The sequence below is a fragment of the Oryctolagus cuniculus genome, chromosome 5 (assembly GCF_964237555.1).
Source record: "Oryctolagus cuniculus chromosome 5, mOryCun1.1, whole genome shotgun sequence".
In the NCBI taxonomy this organism is placed as follows: domain Eukaryota; kingdom Metazoa; phylum Chordata; class Mammalia; order Lagomorpha; family Leporidae; genus Oryctolagus; species Oryctolagus cuniculus.
Window position 1 is genome coordinate 139,947,714 of NC_091436.1, and position 22,763 is coordinate 139,970,476.

The 22,763-nt window shown below is 50.8% G+C and overlaps 2 protein-coding genes across 4 annotated transcripts; both read right to left on the reverse strand.

Annotated features, from left to right (window-relative positions):
• Positions 1-348: 348 nt before the first annotated feature.
• RPP21 (ribonuclease P/MRP subunit p21) lies at positions 349-3,214 on the reverse strand. Of its 2 annotated transcripts, none has more exons than XM_002714349.5 (5): positions 3,081-3,214; positions 2,901-3,001; positions 2,738-2,820; positions 627-752; positions 349-486 (listed from the first exon to the last, which is right to left on the reverse strand). In XM_002714349.5, the coding sequence occupies exons 1-5, from the start codon at positions 3,135-3,137 to the stop codon at positions 389-391; spliced, it is 465 nt and encodes a 154-aa protein (XP_002714395.2). In that variant the 5' UTR covers positions 3,138-3,214; the 3' UTR covers positions 349-388. The 2 variants fall into 2 exon arrangements, with proteins under 2 accessions (XP_002714395.2, XP_069930397.1); XM_070074296.1 differs by having other exon boundaries at positions 2,901-2,977; positions 3,081-3,177.
• An 889-nt stretch (positions 3,215-4,103) lies between these two features.
• On the reverse strand, positions 4,104-18,372 carry TRIM39 (tripartite motif containing 39). Of its 2 annotated transcripts, none has more exons than XM_002714348.5 (7): positions 17,616-18,372; positions 14,879-15,338; positions 13,300-13,395; positions 8,730-8,960; positions 7,537-7,559; positions 6,873-6,988; positions 4,104-6,174 (listed from the first exon to the last, which is right to left on the reverse strand). In XM_002714348.5, the coding sequence occupies exons 2-7, from the start codon at positions 15,329-15,331 to the stop codon at positions 5,627-5,629; spliced, it is 1,467 nt and encodes a 488-aa protein (XP_002714394.2). In that variant the 5' UTR covers positions 15,332-15,338; positions 17,616-18,372; the 3' UTR covers positions 4,104-5,626. The 2 variants fall into 2 exon arrangements, with proteins under 2 accessions (XP_002714394.2, XP_051711735.2); XM_051855775.2 differs by having other exon boundaries at positions 4,104-6,200.
• Between the last annotated feature and the right edge of the window lie 4,391 nt (positions 18,373-22,763).

The window sequence follows — 22,763 nt, forward strand, 5'->3', positions numbered from 1 at the left end:
GGTCTCCCATGGGGTGCAGGGCCCAAGGACTTGGGCCATCCTCCACTGTACTCTGGGCCACAGCAGAGAGCTGGACTGGAAGAAGAACAACTGGGACAGAATCCGGCGCTCCAACTTGGACTAGAACCCAGGGTTCTGGTGCCATAGGCGGAGGATTAGCCTATTGAGCCACGGTGCCAGCCCAAAAAAATCTTTAAAATTAAAAAATCAGGATTTCTCTTCATGGATGGAATACAAAGATGGTAAAAAACAAAGAGGTTAGACAGTTTTCAAAAAAAAAAAAAAAAAAAAAAGGAAAATGGAATTAGGAGTTGAAATACCCATGGAACAGAATCACACAAAGGAAGCTAGGATCAAGTTTATTTATTTAGAATGCGGGGTGAATCCCTCACTGGTGACTGGAGCTCTGGGCCTGCACCTTCTCCTTAGGCAGGTGGGCTGGGTCGGAGTGGGCTGTGTTTGGCCCAGGCTGTGGCGGTTTGGGATCTGGGTAGATGAGCAGAATTGGTTTTCTGAGACTGTGGCTCTTGACACCCACCAGAACCCATCCATGTCTCTTCTTCAACTCTCCAAGCCCCACCCCCACCCCTAAATGGGTGTCCCCATTTTTCTTTACCGCCTCTCACCTGCCTGACTCCCCAGCTGGGCCTCAGGCCGGTCTCCCCAGAGCAGATGCCTGGGATCATTGAGGAACCGTTGGCTGCGCTGACATGTTAGACAGGTCTGGACTGTCCAGCGCTGTCCCTTGCAGCCTGGAATGAAAGTGAGAGAAAGGAAGAGTGCTAAATTTAGCAGAAGAAAAGGTCTCTTGCAACCAGTTTTGCCTCCATTATTATTATTATTTTAAATTTATTTGAGGGGCGGCACCATGGCTCACTTGGTTAATCCTCTGCCTATGGCACTAGCATCCCATATGGGCGCTGGGTTCTAGTCCCGGTTGCTCCTCGTCCAGTCCAGCTCTCTGCTGTGGCCTGGGAGGGCAGTGGAGGATAGCCCAGGTGCTTAGATCCTTGAACCTACATGGGAGACCAGGAAGAAGCACCTGGCTTTGGATTGGCGCAACGCTGGCCGTAGCGGCCATTTGGGGAGTGAACCAATGGAAGGAAGACCTTTCTCTCTGTTTCTCTCTCTAACTGTCTATAACTCTGTCAAATTAAAAAATAAATAAAAAAATTTATCCGAAAGGCAGAGTTACAGAGAGAGGAGAGACAGAGGTCTTCTACCTGCTGCTTCACTCCCTGGACACTGGCCCCAAGGGCCAGACGTAAGCCATGAGCCCAGAGCTTCTTTCAAGTCTCCCACGTGGGTGCCCATGTACAGGGCCCACGTGCTTGTACTTCTGCTGCTTTCCCAGGGACATTAGCAAGGACCTAGATTGGAAGTGGAGCAGCTGGGTCTCGAACCAGTGCCCATACAGGATGCTGGCATAGCAGGTGGAGGCTTAACCTTGTATGCCACAAGACCAGCCTTGCCTTTACTATTTTTAGGAGGAATTCCACCCCTACCTCCACTTTATATGCAAATATGATGGTGTGAGGCCCCAGCACAGCTTTATCCATTTCTTAGAAATCTTTAAAGTCCAAATTAAAAAAAAAAAAAAGAATTAAAAATTGTATTTGAGGGGCTGGTGCTATGGCATAGCAGGTAAAGCTGCCACTTGCAGTGCTGGCATCCCATATGGGCACCAGTTGGAGCCCCAGCTGTGCCATTTCCGATCCAGCTCTCTGCTATGCCCTGGGAAAGCAGTAGAAGATGGCCCAAGGCCTTAGGCCCCTACACCTGTGTGGGAGACCCGGAAGAAGCTCCTGGCTTTGGATCAGCGCAGTTCCAGCCATTTGGAGAGTGAACCAGCAGATGGAAGACCTCACTCTCTCTTTCTCTCTCTGCCTCAGCCTCTCTGTAACTATGCCTCTCAAATAAATAAATAAATCTTAAATTTTTTTTTTTATTTGAAAAGCAGTTAGAGAGAGAGAAAGGGAGAGAGATATATTTTCTATCTATTTTCTATCTGCTGGTTCACTCCCCAACAGTCCTCGGAGTCTCCCACGTGGGTGCAGGGGCCCAAGCACCTGGGCCATCCTCCACTGCTTTCTCAGGCACATCAGCAGGGAGCCGGAGAGGAAGTGGAGCACCGGGGACTCCCCTGGGTCCATATGGATGCTGGCGTATGCTAGCGGCACAGGCCGGGGCTTTACCTGCTATGCCACAGTGTGGACCACCACACTGTAAACTTCTAACAAGAGTCTTGCCCTGGCCTGTTTCCCTCTTCAGCCCTGTCTTGTCCTGCTACCTCAAGCTCCAGCTTCCTGTACTTCTACAGCACCACCAACTCCCTCATCATGGAATCCTCCCCCGTGCCTAGAGCGCCCATCTCGCTCCCTTTGTTGAGCCTCTCCATCACTGGCATTTTCTACACTGCCCTAACTGCTAGGATCTTTAATCCATCAGGCTGTAATTTCAGAGACAACTTCCTGGGTTGTGGCAGTGGAACGGTGTCCTACGCGACACCCAATGCCACCCGTTATTATGCACAGGTGGGGCTGCCTCTTACGGCAACATCATGTGTCTGCCGCACAGGTGGGGCCTAAAAACGAACTCCAAACCCTAGTTTGTTCTAGTGCAGTCGGCAACTTAACTCAGAGCTGGAGACTGCTCCTCAGCCCGACCCCCGCCTAGAGGCGCCCCCACCCCACCCCCACCCCCGCCCCCAAGCCCACAATCCTGCAGGACCACTCACGTCTCTGGCGCTGGGTGCAGGTGAGGCCCGGGATGAGCGGGGAAGAGCAGCCACGGCAGAGGGTCCTCTTCACCGAGGGGTCCCTGGGGGCAGAGGCAAAGGTGGTCCGGCCGCCCGCTCCACGGCCCGCGTCCCCCCGCCGCCAGCTGCGCGCCCGTCTCACCGACGCAGGACGAGCCGCTTGGCGATGGTCCGCTCAGTGTGGCAGTAGAATCTGGCCAGCGCCTGGTTCTCGGGGTCCTGCGCAAGGACGCAGTGGGCGGCCTGGGCGGCCGGGGCGGGGTCACCTCGGCGCCGAACGCACGAGGTCCGCGTCCCTCCGCACGCCCTGGCCGGGACTCACCTGGTAGAGGAAGTTGAGCCTCAGGAAGGCCTCGCGGTCCTTGACCGGGCCCGCCATGGGCGCAGTGCCGGCCCTCGTAGGACCGCCTCCAGCCCCGCCCACGGCGCCGCGCGAGGCCTGCTGGGAAGTGTAGTCCCACGGGGCCCGCGCCCCGGCTGGCCGCCCCAGCACCCTGAGTGGGCAAGCCCAAGCCCTGCCTTCCAACCCTTGAGTCCGTTCTGGAGTTTGGGAGTCCTTCCAGACTTCCGCAAGCCCACGGTTCGGCTATCGGAGTGGGAGAGGATCTTAAAAAGTGCTACACATTTTCACGAGAGAGGACCGGTGTCTAAGACAGACAGCCGGGTATACCCAGCTAGACCTGCGCACCAGTCTCCTAAGCCGAAGGCAGACACCTAGATCTGGTGGGACAGAGGCTACATGTCCACACAGCCATAGGGGCCCACGAGCTTTGTGAAGAGGGTGAGGATCGCGAAAACACAACTTACTCTCTTTTCCACCCACCCGGGAAACACACTGTGCTTGTTACACGGTGCTGTTAACACACCAGGTGAGCCCCACTTGTGCCAACAGTTTCCAACCCCTGGCGTATAGCGCGGAAACCTGTCAGCAGCAGCCCCACCCCAGCCCACACCCTGACCTTTCTCTCCCTCCAGTTTCTTCTGTCTGCCATCCCGTTCACCTGATTCTTCACCTGATTCTCGGTGGCCGCCAGCTGCACAACGCAAACATGAGGTGGGCAGGATGTGCATGAGCGGCTAGCACAGGTCAGGAGAGGGTGAGCCGCCTCTCTCCTTTAGGGGCCCCTGCCACCAGGCGACAGAGGACCAGGCCTCCTGCTCAGGGGAAGGAAAGTGGCTGACACTTGGGATGTCTTGCAGGGGTCCTCAGACTCAGGTGAGTTTAATGCCGATGCCTAGGCCCGCACAGGCCCTGACCGAACAAAGAGAGGGGGAGGCCCAGGAGCATGCGTTTTGAACACCCATCAACACAAAGCCATTGCCAAATTACCACACAACACAGAGGTCACTTCAGTGGATCCTTTGTTCCATATAATTTTTACCAACCAGAGTTATCCTGCCACAAAGAACCACAGTCAAGGCACAAAGGTAAGAGGAGGAGAGTGGACACAGTCCTGCTGAGGTGGTAGAACTGAAATGCCCTCGATAAACTGCAGTTTCTTGTCCTGGTCTTCTGTGGAGATTGACCCAAGCAGCAGATAATCCAAGACGTTGTGTTTTGGTTTGGCATGCATTGCTTTCCTTGTTTTTTTTGTTTCTTTATTTGGATCACTTATGTACCCTACTGGTTGTTTGTTTTGGCCTAACATTAAGATGATTTACATTCTCTGAAAAGGGGAATGGCAAAGGGTGAACGATGGCAACAGACAAGCCAAAGCCTGCCTTGTGTGAACAGCAATACCAGGCCAGACGCACACAGGCCCAAGGAAGTTGCTATCTGGCCTTTTCTTACACACACCGCCCGCTTCTCACCTGTCCTCAGGGTGAGAAAGACTCCATTTAACTTTCTTCCTTTCTGGCTTGGACACTGCCAGCTAACAAGGCTGACAACTTGGGAGCAGCCACTTAGGAACATTCTTTAAGGCCAGAGCTTTGGACAGAGTTACCTCCCTCTGACACCCAACTCTTGCCTCTCCCTGTCCCCTTGGGAGAACAGTGAGAGGGTAGGCGTGTCTCACAGGCTCTCTCCCAACTCGCCTCTGGAGAGGAGTGAGGGCAGTGACTTCTTGGAGACAACCCACCACGAGCAAGCCAGCAGTAAGCCAGCTCTGCGGATGGCTGAGGCGGAAACCTGGGTTCTCCTGTCTTCTCACCTCCTCCTTTTTCCTATACGACTTCTGGCCATTCCTCATCACAATGGCAACCCTAACCTGGGAACAGAAGACTGATCGAATCTCCTTCCCTTTCATTAGTCTCTAGGACTTTTTAGTTTCCTTCCTTGACCTTCCTTCTATATCCTTCTTGATCCCAGACTCTGCTCTTAAAAAACAAAACAAACAAACAAACAAAAAAACAAAAAACAAAAACAAAAAAACTCAACTTCAGATTCATGACAGCAGCTGTCACTCATCTTCCTTCAATCAAGAGGTGCACAGACCTTTGCAATCCTCCTTAGGAAACAAGACTATTCTGGGTCGAAGAACCCCATGAGAAGATGCCTGGGGGGGTTTCTGCTTCTTCTTCCAGTTTGAGCAAATTAGAACCTCCTGCTGACTCTGTTTCCATAAAAGCCTCTCCTTCCTTTCCAACCCCTCCCTGTGCAACAGAAAACCTGGTGGGCGCCAGGGTCGACGATCCCCTGGGAACCAGCTCCCCATCCTGACCGTCAGGAGGGAGACACAGCTGTGCTCTCACTGCAGCCCGGGCCTGCCCACTCCTGCACACAAAGCATCTTAGAAACCACGGTGTTTCTCTGAGATGATTCACAACTGGAACCAGGCAGACACCAAGACGTTCCCGCAGGCCACAGGAAGGAAGGCCCGTATTCTTGACCCTGCCTCACCCCGATTCCTCCCGCGTCCCAACCTGTCACTCCCAATCTGTTGGAGGCCTGATGGTAAGTGGTGCAGCATTCTTCCGACCGGCCCGTATGCCTGGGTAGAACAGGGGCCAAAGTTTCTCTGTGAAGGTATCGGTGAAGGTGTAGATGTGAGAACGGTCTGTGACGTTATAAAAAGACAGCGTGCCAGCCTCATAGTCTAGGAATATGCCCACCCGTTTGGGTTTCACTTTGATATGCAACGGGGTGAAAGGTGTGGTGGTGGCTGCATATTTGTCCCCATTCCACAGCCGTACCCGCCAGTAGCCAGTCTCAGGGAGTGGAGTCAGCTCGCCCTTTCGGCTCACAGAGTCCCGGCACACACCCACTGCCCAGTGGGTCTTGTCGCCCACCTCCACCTCCCAGTAGTGTCGACCTGAGGTGAAACCTTCAGTAGCCAGGACACAAGGGTAGAAGGTGAAACGCCGTGGTGTGTCGGGGAGATCCCGGAGTCTTGTCTCCACGAACTTGACGCTCTTACGGTCTTCTGATAGGACTAGGTTAGGATGAGCAGTCTCGGGGTCCAGGGTCACATCCGCTGGCGGGAGAAGCCAGAGTGGGGAGCTAGATGAGGATGGGAATAGCTAAATGTCCCTGCCTCACTTTTCCAGCCTGCCTCTACAGAGCCTGGTCCCTTAAAAGTTACCTCTCTAACCCAGGGCGTCTCCTGAGGGAGAGGAGAATGAAGGCTACCCTTCTCATCCCGACCCTGCAGGGACCACTCTAAGGTTCCCACTCTCCCTGTCATCCTCCGACATCATCATCTATTGCTCTGTACAGAGAGGTGCAAGGCATGGTCTGAGGGCCAGGAAGGAAAGTGTTATGTTAAGAAAGATACAGAGCAAGACAGCACTATGGTCTACGAATAGGGTGAGGTGTATGTGTTTTCCCAGAGCTGTCCTGGTTAATGACCACTTTCCTTGCATGAATATTAAGGACACATCCTTTCACTATTCAGCTCATCCTAGCTTTAGACGGCCACCCTATCTAACAACCTGGGCAAACTATTTAACCTTTCCAAGTCTCTATTTAGAAAAGTGTGGATCTCAGAGTAGGTGATACCTAAGGCTTCTTCTCATTTTGAGTTCTGTGACTCAGGGTGACATTCAAAGTTGGGTGAAGATGGGTGTGTGAATGAAGAGAGACGGGATAACTGAAGCCCACATAAAGTAGGGTCTGAAGACTTTGTTCTCTCTGGCAATTCCCTCTGCTAATTTCCTTTTGGGAACAACTCACCAATTAGCTGTTTAAGGATTTTCCTTAGGGCAAAATACTGTCGGGGAAAATTGCTGAAGTTCTTTTCCAGCTCTATAGATACTGAAGTCACTTCCATGGTCTTCACCTTCTCACATCTAGGAGGGGATGGGGAGATTAAGGGCAAGGTTAGGGGAAGCTGAAGCCAGGCGGCTATCAGATGTTGTCATCTTTAGGGAGAAACTAAAACTCCATCTTCCCACTTTCCCCTCCTCCCTGAAGACAACTGCTTCCTTTCGCCAATCCACAGAGAGCCACTGGTTCCCGGGACAGATTCTTATGTTGACAAGGTCAGTGGTGGGTGGGTGGGGGGAAGGGGTGTGTCTTATATTTCATGCCCATGGGTAAGCCCATTGGCTCCACCAACCCGTTCCTCCTGCCATCTTGCTTGGACGTAATTTACCAATAGACGCAAGGAGAACCTGTTTCTATGTTATCATTCTTCTTACTGAGGAAGTCCTGATGCTCAAAGGGGAAAAGGGATTATTAGTCCTGATGATCTGTTCCCTAACTGGTTTCTTGGACCTTCTCCCATATCCTACCCAGCCTGTATGACTTTCCCCTCATTATTCCCCCACCTCCTTACTGAACTCCCAGCATCTAAGACAAGCCCTAACTCACTCAAAGAGATTTAAGAATCACTTACTTTTCCAGGGTACTTTTGACATCCTAGAGGGAAGGAGAAAAGAAAGCAATATTGGTCCTGGTATTCAAGGGTCCTGAAGGCAAAAGGTTTCCCCTCCTCCCCAAAGCTCTAGATCTCTAAAAAGGCACAGAGAAAACTGAGGGTCCCAGTGCAGGGCGAAGAGTTCCAGGGGCATCCGAGCTTCTCTCCCAACTGGATCCCCATTTTCAACTTTTGGTCATTGTGGAGCTTGATAATTTGAATCACTTCCAAATGGTTTCTTGGTGTTTGTCTTTGCTCCTCAGGCTCACTGGGAGCTCCCTGCAAGGGACAGGGATTGTGTCTGCTCTTCACTCTGTGCCCCAAGTACCAACCACACACTGTGTCTCCCTGAGGATCTCAGGACAGAGAATTCTGACTGGCAGCACAAAACAAACCACTCTTTCCTGTTGTGGTTTGGTATTCCCTAGCCAGCACTGGTTAATGAACATTAACAACTGCGTGCCAATCCTAATTTGAGAATACTTGGGGTCCAGAAGACAAAGAAGACAAATCTCTGCCCCTTAAGGATTTTCCAGTTTAATGTGGAAAGCAGAACACACAGACATGAAGAACACGGGAATAATAAATACCGAGCAATACACAACATGCATATAAATGTACAATGAAGCCTCAATGATTCAAATGCTGGTAATCTGATATCTAAGATAAAAAGTATGTCCCCTACAGCCTGGCTAATATGATTTATCTGTTTAAGAGAATAACACTACTTCAAACATTTTAGAGGCATCATTGGTATATCAAAAGCAAGGTATTCTTTACAAGTATCCTTTAAGCTATGTTTCTGTTCTTCAGCACTAGGTGATTCAAAATCCAGGACTTAAAAGTAACTGGTTTCACAAAATTTCTAATGCATAGTTTTTTTTTTTTTTTTTTAACTTATTCAGACTATGACTTTTGTCCTTTCAAAAAGTGATTTTTTTCCCCCTTGGGTACAAATTAAGTACATAATTGTTGACAGGACATAAGACCATGATTAGAAAGGATGGGAGAGATCAGAGGACTTTCTGTAGGAAGAGATCCTTGTATGTCTGGAAGGAAAGACTGGATCTAGGGAAGCAGAGTGGAAGAGCGAGCCTCCCAGGCTGACATACTGGCTGTGCGAAGCTATACTGTGCACGACCTGAGGGGCTATGCAGGGGCAACGGTCGAACCTTAAGCATCTCGAAGCCCGACTGTAAGCACTTGCCCTCCACCTCTGCAGCCAGGTGGGCGAGGTCCCGGCGCTTGTCCCCAAGGTGAGCAGCATTTTCTCGTAGTCGCTGGAGAATGTCCTGTTCCTCCTCCTCCAGTCGTGCAAACAGCATCTGCTGCTCCTCATCCAGCCGCCTGTGCAGCTCTTCAAACTCCCGCAGGATCTGCTGCCGGCGACTCTCCACCAGTCTCTAGGGAGAGAGGGAAGACGCTATGTCAGCAGGGCTGGCAGGGCAGGGGGAGGCCCCTTGCCCACCATGTGTGCACCTCAGCAGAGACTTCCAGAGTCACTGACAACCATTACACAGGACACCCCTCTTTCTCTTGGGTGCAATTTCCTTCTGGAAAGAATGACTCCATCCCTGCCACGCCCACTGAAAACTTGACAGTGAAAAACATGGGGAGGTTAAAAAAAATCAACGTTTAAAAGTATTTTCATTTTCTTCATGATCTAAAATAGTAGTACTTTTATGTTTTACTAAAATATATTCACATAAGTACTCAATATGACAATGTCTGCTATTATAGATATTAGAGATATTTCTGCTACCCCCAACTGCTGAATTTCTCGTCAAGAACATGAAGGAACAAATCCTGGAAAGCTAAATTGTCATCATTTGTATATTGCAAGGCATTTAAGAGGAAAAAAAAAAACCAGAAAATCAATCGGAAAAGTATCAGAATCAGCAAGTTTAATAATGAGAGGTTATGAAATACAGATGCAGATTTCAGGGCTAAACCTGTTAAACAGTTTCGATTCATTTCAAAGAATTGGCAGTTCCCGTCCTGGAACAGGTTCCAAAAGTTGGTGAATTAGTTGCTTTCTCTACACCGGCACATGCAAGTACACCTCTAGCATTCCTGAAATTTGGTATCATCCTCAAACACCAGCCACGGCACTTTGCAAGGGTTATCAGCAATCCTCTCTTCTGTGTATTCACAAGAGTATGCACCGAGTGTCCTGTGACTGGGGGGAGGTACCAACCCAAGAGCCAAGCAAAGTGGGCAGCCAGATTGGGCCTGTGGAAAGAGGAAGTGGACAGGGCCTGAAGGCAGGGCTAAGTGGAGGAGGGGGGACGAACGCCAGGGTGGGCTTCACAAGCCTGGCACGTCTGATGTCCACGCAGTTTCCGGCAGAGGCTGACTACCTATGTGCTTCCACGGCTGCCTGCGCAGGTGCACGCTGCAGCTGAATGTCCTTTCTCATTTGCTCTGACGGCATGCATGCGTGTCGGCATGTGTGAGCGTAGGGGTGACATATGGGTAGATGTTCAGGATTCATGACCACGGAACACAGGAAGCAAAAAGGCTCCCCTTATTAGAAACTCATAACCCCTTCTCCTTGTTTACTCCATATTTGTTCTTAATGAGCTGTTATTTCCGTGAATGCATTTTGGAAATGGGAGAATTTTTAATAAAAGAGGGCAGAGTGACAGAGAGGGAGGGAGACACAGAGAATTAAATGAAGCTGGTTCTCTCTCCAGACGCCTGTCACAGCTGAGGCTAGGAGGCCAGGTCAAAGCCAGAATCAGCAACTTCATCAGGGTCTCCCACCTGAGTAGCAGGAACCTAAGTACTTGGGTCACCACCTGCTGCCTCCCGGGCACATTGTTCCAGGTGGCAGGCTAACCTGCTATGCCACAACACCTGCACTGGGCACTTGTGGCAAGGCTGCTGGCACTCCTTCAGTGTGTGAGACAACCCTGCACAGTGACCTGTCTTGTACCATTTTCAATGTATTGTCCTTTAATGGAAATATTTTTGTGTGTGTAAAAAATGCAGGCTTGGACTTGAACATCATTTTTGTATTTCACAGAGTAATTCTTAGCACAGTTTAATACACTGGAATTATGGTCCCTAAATACAACTTACTAAGACTATATTCTGTTCTTAGAACTTTATGCAATGTAATTATTTTGCAAAATCATGTTACCAAGAGCTTGGCTGCTTAGGGGGCCTGGTCAGATTTTTTCTTTTTTTTTTTTTTAAATCCTGCTGCTCAGGCCACACTCAGTGTGGGGTCTAGCAGTAGGAGGTTTTTTTTTTCTTTATATATATATATATTTATTTTTTGACAGGCAGAGTGGACAGTGAGAGAGACAGACAGAGAGAAAGGTCTTCCTTTGCCGTTGGTTCACCCTCCAATGACCGCGCTGATCCGATGGCAGGAGCCAGGTACTTATCCTGGTCTCCCATGGGGTGCAGGGCCCAAGCACTTGGGCCATCCTCCACTGCACTCCCTGGCCACAGCAGAGAGCTGGCCTGGAAGAGGGGCAACCGGGACAGAATCCGGTGCCCCGACCGGGACTAGAACCCGGTGTGCTGGCGCCACAAGGCGGAGGATTAGCCTAGTGAGCCGTGGCACCGGCTAGATTTTCTATTTATTGCATTGCTGATGATGCCACATATGGGTTCAAGTATATAACTGCACCACAGGATCTCCTGGGTAGTCCTGCCCCAAATATGTACACACCAGATTTTATCATAAGTTACTTTTATGCTGTATGACATTATATTTGGACTTGTCAGTTTCTTCAAAATTACATAGATAGGTTATTTATAATTTTTCATTTCAGCAGTTAACCACAAACTTTGGAAAAGAGGACTGAGGCAAAGAGGTGGGTGGGGCTGAGGGACAAGGTGGCAGAATTTAAATGGTCTCAAAAGCAATGTTGGTGGCCATTTCAAGGACCATTGAGGCGATAGTTTGCAATCTAAAAAAACGGGCAGCATTACAGCTAGGTGGGTTTAGCTGCCACCTGGAGATTCCAGCATCCCACATGGGAGTCCCTGGGATGGAAGCACTTGCCTCTACTTCTGGTCCAGCTCCCTGCTAATGTGCATTCTGAGAGAGAGCAGATGATGGCCTAAGTATTTGGGTCCCTCACCCAGATGGAGTTCCTGGCTCTTGCCTTTCACCTGGCCCATGCCCCAGCTGTTGTGAGCATTAGGGGAGTGAATCAGCGGATGGAAGAGGTCATGGACACTCTCTCACTCTCGCTCGCTCGCTCTCTCTTTGGGTCTCTCCTCCTCTGTCACTCTTTCAAATAAATAAAAAGCTTTAAAAAAAAGTTCAAAATAAATAACACTACAGTTCTGGTTTAAGTATTTAGAAGATTTTTTTAAAAAAATTCTACTTCCACATCCATCTTTTACCTTTAAGAAGGTGATCAGCAGGAAGAGGAAAATTAATGACTGGGAATAAGCTTCAGTTTCATTTGTTTTAATTTTCTCAGGAGTCCTCCAAAAGAACAAAGAACTTTTTTTAAAGTTCACTTCTACGACCAAAATTAGTTCAAAGCTTTAAAATCTCACATGCATGCTTTGTTGAAATGTATGAAGCACTAAGGCCACAAGACTCTGTGGAAATGCCATTCTTTAGTAAAACACTCACATTCGCTTTCCAGCGCTCTCTAAATGTCAACTCCTAATCCTCATCACTTCTTCTGGAAACTTTTAATTAGGTTATCTTCTCAGGAGCTTATGGCTGTGCTTTCTGTGCCATGTCACTATCTTCTGCACTGACTTTAAGCTCACGGAGGGCAAGGACCATGATCTGGTTCATCCCTGTTCGGCCTTTCCCAGGAGCTGAATAAATATTTAGTGATTCATGAAGAACCAGTATCCCTGGTTTTGCCACTTACTGGCCATATGGTCTTGGGCTAGACAGTTATCCAAGTTCTGTTTCTTGTGTGAACTGGGGTGACAGCACTGATATCACAGAATATCTAAGTTTACCCTCACCTTGTAGCTTCCTCCATGTCCCATTATCCCAGGTCTGTCCTGTTCAATCTGGGCAACTCTCTAAAATCTAGAACCATCCTGTAAATTTGAAACGTCATGGACACCTAATGAATCAATGCATAGGAGTCAATATTAGTTGATATTTTTGCTACTACTAATAATTATTCAGTGTCCAACAGGAATAACCAAAATATCATGCTACCAATAAGGCAATGCTTTGAAACAGATGCAAAATTATGTAAAAAATAAGAGTTAATTTTGAAGGGCCAGGAAAGGCTACAGAAGTGGCTTTCACTCTGCCTAAAGATGGACAGGATCCTACCCCTGGAGAAAGACATTCTAGCACTGAACCAACATCTTCTAACAGATTTGCACTTTAATTACAAGAATGTGGTCCTAATGCCACTGGGAGCTCTTGGTCAGTTCCACCTCTTCCTCCCCAGTGAACTTTCTGTTTTCCGCTCCTCAGCCCCTCCAAGAAACCCCTGTCCCTGCATTTGTAGTAGATGGCTTCCTTCCTTCCTTAGGAAAAAAAAAAAAAAAAAAAAAAAAAAAAAAAAAAAAAAAACCAACAAGATCAGCGGGCATGAACTATGAACTCATGACAAGCAATTTAACTATAATGTTTACTGGAAGTACAATCAAAGCCCAATAAAATGCTCTCATTTTTTGTGTGAACAGCATTTTTCAATGCCCCAGAACTGGTGGATGAAACACTGTGTGGCTCGTCTCCTTGTGGGCAGCTATCCTGCAGAGCAGCCAGGTGGGCCTGCGGCCTGCCTCTACCTTGAGCTCCCCCGGCTTCTTCTCCTCAGAGGACTTGCAGCGGGTGATTTCCTGCAGTTTCTGCTCCAGGGGCTCCAGGCACTTCTGCAGTTTTTCCTGGAGGGTGGAGAAGGAGCGAGAGAGGTGATATCTGGGGTCGGATATTATTCAGAGGTTAACTCATTTGTTTGCTCCCTGTCCACCTTCCATTCTTTCTCCCTGCCTGTCATTTGAGTGTTAACTGCCTACTACTGATTGTTCTTCCTGCCCCCAACCTATCTCCACCATCTTTCCTGATCACTCAACTTCCCTCTCGCTGATCTATGACAGGCGTCCACCTGTCACCACCTCTATGTCCTTCCCCAACTCTGTCCATTTTATTACTCAGGCAATTGCCTATTAGAGTTGAGGATCCCTTTTGTACACTGATACCTTTCTTTACCTCTGTCTTCCCACCCAAATCTAACCATCTACAAATACAAGACACTCCATTACTTATACTGTCAATTACGTGAAATCTGATTCCCAAGATTTCATTAACATTAAGCAAAGTATGTGACAGAGTGGTAAGACATTAAAATCTCTAGTTCCTATTACTCAAACAGGTATCCCATGCCCCAGCAGTGAGTTAAACCAGATGCCACGTTCACTATCTGGGAGATGTGAATGACAGACTGGTTCAGCTTAGTCTGGTGATTTTATTAGTCCCAGCAGATGTCACCTACTCCCAGTATCAATGGAAAACAAACAGCATTCCGAACAGGATGGCAGCACGAAGAAACCAGATTTCTTTTTGGTTTTTCTTAAGTCTGATCTTTCCCACTGGTTTCATGCATTTATGAAAAATATGGCATATTCCAAAACCACATATACTGACATTTACCCGTACAACTCAAATGCGTGGCAAAACTTGGAAAGAAATTTTGGGGTCCTTCTCAAAACTGCTCTGCATGTAAAGGACGACTGACCGGACACTTAAAAAAGCTAACATACAACCCCCAGTCTGTTGTCTCTCCTCTGCAAACTCTTATTAGAAATAGGGGCCAGCACTGTGGTGTAGTGGGCAAAGCTGCCACCTGCAGTACCAGCATCTCCCATATGGGCGCTAGTTCGAGACCCGGATGCTCCACTTCTGATCCAGCTCTCTGCTGCGGCCTGGGAAAGCAGTAGAGGATGGCCCAAGTCCTTGGGCCCCTGCACCCAAGTGGGAGACCCAGAAGAAGCTCCTGGCTCCTGGCTCAGATTGGACCAGCTCTGGCTGTTGTGGCCAGCTGGGGAGTGAACCAGTGGATGGAAGACCTCTCTCTCTCTCTGCCTCTCTGTAGCTCTGCCTTAAAATAATCAATCAATCTTAAAAACAAAAACAAAAAAAGGAAACAGGGCTCCCTGTAACTACTGTCCAGCCTGCTCCTCCTAATAACCCACGCTTCTTGAATCTCAGGACCAGCAGTTGCAGACCCACGTATCCTGGGTATGTAGCTCCGAGGGGAGGGGCAGACACAACCTTGCCCCCAGAAGTGTACAGCTCTCTCCGCAGGGAGGGTCTCACTCTGACACTTCCCTTCCTTTCCCTGCTTCGGCATCAGGGCCGGCTGCCCACCTTGTACTCCTGGGTGGCGTCATCCAGCGGCACAACAGTGTGGGCCCGGTGTGTGTGGGAAATTGCACATATCAAACACACGGCCTCCTGGTCCTCATAGCAGAAAAGGCTGAGGGCCTCATGGTGCTGGGGGCAGAGGCTCTCATCCCGGATCTTCCGCTTGACGGCCTGGAGCTGCTTCGCAATTTCGACCATACTGCCTAGCTGCCGATTGGGCCGCAGACTGCGGTAGCGCGAGGTTTTCCGACACACAGGACAAGGGAAGTCCCTCTCTAGGTCCTCCCACCAGCGGGTAATGCAAGCTTTGCAGAAGTTGTGTCCGCACTCGATGATGACCGGGTCCTTCAGGTACTCCAGGCACACAGAGCAGCTTGCTTCGACCTGCAAGTTCTCCAGAGCTGCAGCTGTGGAGGCTGCAGAGCTCCCGGCCTCCAGCAGACTTGTCTCTGCCATTATTTGACTTGTGGATGCGAAGCCGACAGAGAGAAGAAACATATTAGCTGGAGGTTTAACTTTTTTTTGCATCCCCTACCTTACATCTGCCCTCAGGTTAAAAACTGACTCCAGATTTAGCCCTTTCTATGCAACATCTTCTCCTAAAATTAGCCTTTTGTTTCTCTATTTCTAAAACTCCCAGTCATCAACTTATTTTTTTTTTCTCTTTAGAAAACTGACACAACTCCCGGTGTCTCTTGTCTCTTACCTCTGTATTCTTTCCAGAGACAGAGCTTCCCTTTAATTATAGCCCATCAGACTTGAATCTTAGAACTAATAGCTCCAGTCCAACATATCCCAGTGTGACACATCTTTTCTAACAGATGAGAGGAGTTTCTAGAGTGAAAACTGTCATTTAAATTCAAAGTCTTGGGCCGGCGCCGCGGCTCAATAGGCTAATCCTCCGCCTAGCGGCGCCGGCACACCGGGTTCTAGTCCCGGTCGGGGCGCCGGATTCTGTCCCGGTTGCCCCTCTTCCAGGCCAGCCCTCTGCTGTGGCCAGGGAGTGCAGTGGAGGATGGCCCAGGTGCTTGGGCCCTGCACCCCATGGGAGACCAGGAAAAAGCACCTGGCTCCTGGCTCCTGCCATCGGATCAGCGCGGTGCGCCGGCCGCAGCGCGCCGGCCGCGGCGGCCATTGGAGGGTGAACCAACGGCAAAGGAAGACCTTTCTCTCTGTCTCTCTCTCTCACTGTCCACTCTGCCTGTCAAAAAAATAAAAATAAAAAATAAAAAAAAAAAAAAATAAAATAAAATAAATTCAAAGTCTTAATGAAGACTTTTTTTTTTTTGACAGGCAGAGTGGACAGTGAGAAAGACAGGGAGAAAGGGCTTCCTTTGCCATTGGTTCACCCTCCAATGGCCGCCGCAGCCAGCACACTGCAGCCGGCGCACCACACCTATCCAAAGGCAGGAGCCAGGTGCTTCTCCTGGTCTCCCATGGGGTGCAGGGCCCAGGCACTTGGGCCATCCTCCACTGCACTCCATGGCCACAGCAGAGAGCTGGCCTGGAAGAGGGGCAACTGGGACAGAACCCGGTGTGCCGGCGCCGGTGCCGCAAGGTGGAGGATTAGCCTATTGAGCCCCGGAGCCGGCCATGAAGACTTCTTAAGTTATGTATATTTTAGAGTTTAATGTTACAGAAGTATTTCATAATAGTCCACTGGAGCCCAAGCTTGATTCTTTGCCACTCTCACGGGGTAATAAATTTAATGAGTGAGGCAAATGTGGCAATCTCCTTTTTTCAGGAAAATTTGAAATCATTCTTTTGTCAGACAAGCCCAGAGGAAGTGTGCTCCCTCTTGAAATGTTTCACACATCTCATTGCTATCTGTTTGAATTTGGAATCTGCAACTCCATGAGGTGTATATTACTGAGTCCAGACCTATACGTTCTTGAAACGAGAGCTGACAAGTCTGAATATTCAGCGGGGACTGGAGCCTTTCAAAGTAGCTACTGAGGGGCTGGTGCTGTGGTGAAGCGGGTAAAGCTGCTGCCTGCAGTGCCAGCATCCCATATGGGGGTTAGTTCAAGTCCTGGCTGCTCCACTTCCAATCCAGCTCTCTGCTGTGGCCTGAGAAAGCAGTAGAAGATGGCCCAAGTAGCCCTTGGGCCCCTGCACCTGAGTGGGACTGGGAAGAAGCTCCTGGCTCCCGATTGGCCCAGGTTTGGCTGTCATGACCATCTGGGGAGTGAACCAGCGGATGGGAGACTTTTTCTCTCTGTCTCTCCGTAACTCTGCCTTTCAAATAAATAAAAATAAATCTTTAAAACAAATAGCTACTGATAACTACTTCTTTTGAAGTGGTTAGGAATTAGAGGGGAAAAGAGGCAATCAAGTGATTGCATCCGGGAGATTTACCCCAACAGAAAGCTGCTCCATTCTAGACTTAAGACGGCAACATTTTCATCTACAGGTAAGTTGGTTTCCCTACACCCATAATCCTTTCTACATCCCCCCCAGGCCCCACCCTAAGGGACTTAAGAAATTGGGTAGGCCTGTCTGCTGAGAGAAGTGGCCCTGTAATGGGTTAGGTTAACGATTTTTTCCTGCCTATGCTGATGATAAAAAGTGCTTAATTTGGAGTGGACGCTGGTAACTTATTTGCACCTGAACTTCCTCCCTCCACATGGGGGCGGGGGGAAGTTCCATCAGATTTTTTTTTCTCTACCTATGAGAACGCGACTTTGACCAGTGACCCTGCCCCTTCCCCAGTCTTCGAGAAATTCTGTAGCCTCCTCACCTGTGAAGAGCTGAATTGTATGCACAGTTAGGGACCAGGATGGATCTACACGGGCCAAGAAGTGATGCGAACGAAAAACGGGCAAACGGGTAGGGAAAAATGGAGCCGACTCGGAGCTACAGCCGCAGTGAGGCCTTGGATGCCTCTGAGCATCCTTCCTCTCCCTCCATTCCTCGTGTCTCCGTACAAGGGCAAACTTCAGGGACGTCCGCTTTTCGCTTCCATCGCCGTTCCAGGTCCCACCTGGCGTCCCTCTCCCGAGCGGCGTCCGAAACTCCGTCCCCCTCGCGTCTCCATCTTCTCCCGCCAGATCTGGGGCAGGGGCATCGGCCAGGAGCGGAGAGGAGACGTCGTGGTCGGCGTGGCAGGGAGGGACGCGTGTCCAGGTGAGGAAGAGGTGTGGCGTGGAGGTGGGATGCTGGCCGCTAGGACGCAGCCGAGTTGCGCCCGGGAAGGCGAGAGGCAGCGGGCCGGGGGAACCGCGGGGTAGCCAAGCAACGCCGGACGCGCTGACGTCGCCGGGGCGGCCGGGCGCCCGCCCGGGCCCAGGCGGGCGGAGGCGCGGGGGGCCGGTGACGCAGTCGCGGGGCGCTGGGACGCGGCGTGCGGAGCTGGCCGGCGGGCGCAGGCCCCCGGCCCCCGGCGCGGCGGCGGGGCGGCACCTACCTTCCCGGCTTGCGGGTCCGGGAGTGCGGGGCGCCGAGCCGCCGGAGCGCTTCCTGCCTCCTGCCTCCTCCCCGCGCCCCCGCCCCGCGGCGCGACACACAATACTCGCCGGAAGCGGAAGCCGCTGCGCTCCGGGACGCGAGTCAGCGCCGGTGTCCGGGGGTCGGCGGGCGGCTGCGGGAGGGCCTGGCGGGGCCGGCGCGGAGCACCGGCGGGCGGAGTCCGCGGCACGGAGCCCCCCGCGGCGGCGGCAGGTGGCTGAGGCGGCGGCGGCCGGGTGACCCGGGGAGCCCTTCGCGGGACGAGGGCTGCGCATGCGCGCGGTGCGGCGCCGAGAGCCCATGGCCGGCGGGGTGGCCCGCGCTGCTGTGCGGTCGGGGGCTGCGGGCCCGGGCTGTGCGGGGGCTGTGCGGGTCTGGGAGTCGCCGAGGCGGGCCGTCGGCTTTCAGCCACGCTTTTCCCTCTCTTCGGGCGGCTCGCGGGGAGACGGCGGCTCGCGGAGGCTGCGGCCAGTTACGTGGCGGCCCCGCAAGTCTCCGCCGCACGTCACTTCCGACCGGTCGAGGTGTAGCCTTTGACTGGTGCGAGGGTTAGGTGAGTTCTCGCCGCCGCGGCGGGCCTCAGCGGCTGCTTGCCCTGGCCCTGCCTGCGAGCCCTTTGGACATTCTCCCCCTCCCTCCCCGGGGCGGCGGCCTCGCGAGCTGGCGCCGCGACGCCGCTGCTGGCCTTGCGGTCGGGTAAACACTGGCTAAACAAACCGGGGGACAGCCAAGGAGCCTGCTTTGCGCCTTTGGAGCCGGGACCTTCGCGTCTCTCCGTGGTGCTTGTGTGGGGACTTGAGGGTTTTGTTTCATCGTCCCATGCTCGCCTGCTGCTGGACGCTTTGCAGATGTGCGAGTTTGCAGGGAGGGGGAAGTGAGGTGATGAGTCCGGCCAAGGGACTGGTCAGGGAGGGGTCATGGGACTGGCAGGGCTGTGACCCTGCGGGTAGAACGGGTAGCTCGCCTCCCTCCTGGCCCCCAACACGAGGCATACAGAATGGTGATTGAACGAGATGAGAGGAAGTGGTCTGACACCATGCGGGATTTAAATTCTCATCCCGGGCGCCAGGGACTCTTTTTCTGCAGGAAATGCGATCAAGCATCGGAGAGTTAAGCTGAAGTTTGCAACTCCTGCAGTCCAGGTTGGAGCCCCAGCGTTGGATTCGTTCTGATCCAGCTCCCTGAAAATGTGCCTGGAAAAGCAGAAAGAGATGGCCCAGTCCCTGACCCCTCCCACCCATGTGGGAGAGACTAGGATAGAGTTCCGGGATCCTGGCTTTCCATCAGCTCCGCCCCAGCCTTTGAGGCCACTGGGGGGTTTGAACCAGCAGATGGAAGATCCCTTTCTCTGCCCCGCCTTCCCTCTGTGTCAAAATGTTGCAGGAGTTGCAACAAAATGTTACAGGTTGTCAATGTTGAAGGATTGGCAGTGGGCGTGTGCCTCTTCAATGGCTTGGTAGGTGTCTTGCCCAAGAAATGTGGCAGATTCTTCATTTTGCTGGATTCTTCTTCTTTTTTTTAAGATTTATTTTCCTATTCGAGTGGCAGAATTACAGAGAGAGAGAGACAGAAAAAGGAAGAGGTTCGCTCCCCAAATGGCAGCAACGGCCAGAGCTGGGCCCACGCAAAGCCAGGGCCCAAGCACTTGGGCCATCTTGCACTGCTTTCCCAGGCCCCAGCAGAGAGCTGGATGGGAGGATGAGCAGCCGGGTCGGAAGCGGCGCTGCAGGCAGAGACTTGACCTGTTCCGCCGCAGTGCGGGCGGCTGACTGGGTTCTTCAGACGTGTCAGGGTTCGCCTAGTACAGCGCTCTGTGTTGTAACTCTTCGTGTTGCAGCTCTCTGTGTTACAGCCTCTCCTCTGCAGCTGGGTCACTGCTTGTCTCTGCGGGATGTGTCAAGTGTTGCAGTCTTCTGGGTTACAGCTTCTCTCTGCTGGGTTCTTAGTCTTGTGACCATAAAGAACGAGGCACATGGACAAAGAAGAGTGAGGCAAGAAGCTTTATTGAAAGAAGCAGAGAAACTTGTGTGGCAGCCAGGACGGCCTGCCCTATAAGGGGCTGCCTGCCTTGGGCGGCCATATTTCTGATTTTTGTCTATATTCTAATTCTCTCATCTTTTTCTTGCACTAACATCATAGATTTTCTTTTGTTGACTTCATAGTATTTTCTGAAAGCTAACAAGTCAGATATCTCCATTGTAATTTTTTATGCTTGTTTTTGGGCATGTATATTGTGTAAACTCTGAAATTCCCCCCCCCCTTTTTTTTACTATATTCTCAAAGGAAGAGCCACTATTGTGATTCTAAGTGGGAAAGTATTAAGTAAATAATTTGGGTGGAGTTGGCATTTTTTTTAAAAAGATTTTTTAAATTTATTTGAAAGGGAGAGTTACAGAGAGAAGGATCTTCCATCTGCTGGTTCACTCCCCAAATGGTTGCAATGACTAGAGCTGGGCTGATGTGAAGCCAGGAGCTTCTTCCAGATCTCCCACGTGGGTGCAGGAGCCCAAAGAGTTGGACCATCTTCTGCTTTCCCAGGTGCATTAGCAGGGAGCTGTATCACAAGTGGAGTAGCCAGAACCCTAACTATTGCCCATATGGGGTGCTGGTGCCACAGGTGACGGCTTTACCTGCTATGTCACAACGCCAGCATTTTTAATATTGTCTTCCCATCCAAGAATGGTTTGCATTGTTCAGTTCTTATTCAATAAGATTTTACAATTTTTTCCATATAGACTCTTATCATTTTTGTTTAACTTACATTCATGATACATGTGGGATGAGTTCTCCACATTTAGGATCCCTGTCCCTTTCCTGTAGTGATGATCAATGAAAATTTTTTCCGGGGGCCAGCGCTGTGGCCTAGTAAAGCTAAGCCTGCACCTGCAGTGCTGGCATCCCATAGGGGTACTGGTTCTAGTCCCAGCTGCTCCACTTCCAATCCAGCTCTCTGCTACGTCCTGGGAAAGCTGTGGAAGATGGCCCAAGTCCTTGGGCCCTTGCGCCTGCGTGGGAGACCCAGAAGAAGCTCCTGGCCCCTGGCTTCTGGCTGTGGATTGGCCCAGTCCTGCCATTGCGGCCATTTGGGGAGTGAACCAGCAGATGGAAGGCCTTTCTGTCTCTCCCTCTCTGCCTGTAACTCCACCTCTCAAATCAAGCAGCGGGAGGAGGAATTTTCATTTTACTTCACAGCCTCTTGGCTATGAAACGTGGAGGAAGAGGGTGGGGACGCAGCTTCACAGGGAGAGCAGGCGCAGGCGCAGGCTCGGCAGCCGCTCAGTGTTCCACTGCCGTGCTTTTCTGCCCCTTGTTCTAGAGCCTCTGCTGTTGTATCACACTGATCTTCTAGCACGTCGTGATTTTCTGAGTTGTTCTCTTCCTTTTTCCTCAGCATGTTTCAGTCTTTAATTAACTCATTTATTAAGAGGGTAAGCCACTAACTTTTCAAAAGATAATTTTCATAGTGTCATTTACGGTCCTAAATGTGGACAGACAGATCCTGAGTGTGCATTTTGTTGCTCGTTAATTGAAAGTTGAATTCTCATGTATGGAAGAGATTACTTCTGTTTGTCACTAGCAAGGAGAGGAAACTTGTCTCTGTGCCAATCACTTATTTGTTGGGATTTTAGGGGAGCAATAGATAACATCCCTTTTTCTCCCTGCCACTTTAGAACTAGAAGGAGATACAGGAGTCAAGACAGAGTAGAATCTCACCTGCTTTGTGAGACTATGATCTGAGGAAATAGCCAGAAACCGCTCATTGACCTGTTTGCTTCCCCTTGAATGGAGCTTGCACCAGCCCTCTCCCCAGCCCCATCAGAACTTGCCATCAAGCCCCCGTATGGCTGGGGATGCAGGAGAAATGCAGATTTGAAGAGAAAAAGGGTAAGGAGCCAGGCCAAAATTTTTTTCCTTAAAGATTTATTTATGAGGCTTGTCCTGCAAGGCCACACTGTCGGCAAGAGCAGGGTGATGGTGTTCTTCCCATGGGAAGCATGGGGACAGGCTTCAGTAACATGTCCAACTTTATTCACAGCCACGTACACTGTTAAAGGGCAGGCAGAAGGGGCGTAACTAACTTGGGACAGAACTGACACTGGTGCCGATATGACTTTCTAATCAGCTTGAAGGTAGCTCTCCTGGTGGACCTGGGCCATACCCGGTAGCAGTTTACCTGATTGGCAGAAGGCAGAGGTGGGGTGAAACGTGCCTGGGGGTCCTGCCGCCTGCCAGCAGTCAGGCTAACTGCATGGGCTAGGCAGGCAGCCTCACAGGATCACCCAGTTCTTTACTTGAAAGGCAGAGAGTTACAGAGAGGTAGAGGTGGAAAGAAAGAGGTCTTCCATCCACTGGTTTACTCCCTAAATTGCTTCAATGGCCAGAGCTGCATCGATCCAAAGCCAGGAGCCAGGAGCTGCTTCTGGGTCTCCTATGTGGGTTC

Bases quoted from the DNA above. Each gene is read 5' to 3' on its own strand.
- RPP21 (XM_002714349.5), bottom strand. From the start codon at position 3,137: ATGGCGGGCCCGGTCAAGGACCGCGAGGCCTTCCTGAGGCTCAACTTC. The intron at 753-2,737 runs GTGAGTGGTCCT...CTTTCATTCCAG, and splicing joins CTGCACCCAGCGCCAGAGAC to GCTGCAAGGGACAGCGCTGG. The intron at 487-626 runs GTGAGAGGCGGT...TCATCTACCCAG, and splicing joins CCAGCTGGGGAGTCAGGCAG to ATCCCAAACCGCCACAGCCT.
- TRIM39 (XM_002714348.5), bottom strand. From the start codon at position 15,331: ATGGCAGAGACAAGTCTGCTGGAGGCCGGGAGCTCTGCAGCCTCCACA. The intron at 13,396-14,878 runs GTGGGCAGCCGG...TCCACCCTCCAG, and splicing joins ACGCCACCCAGGAGTACAAG to GAAAAACTGCAGAAGTGCCT. The intron at 8,961-13,299 runs GTAGAGGCAGGC...CTCTCTCCCTAG, and splicing joins AGAAGCCGGGGGAGCTCAAG to AGACTGGTGGAGAGTCGCCG.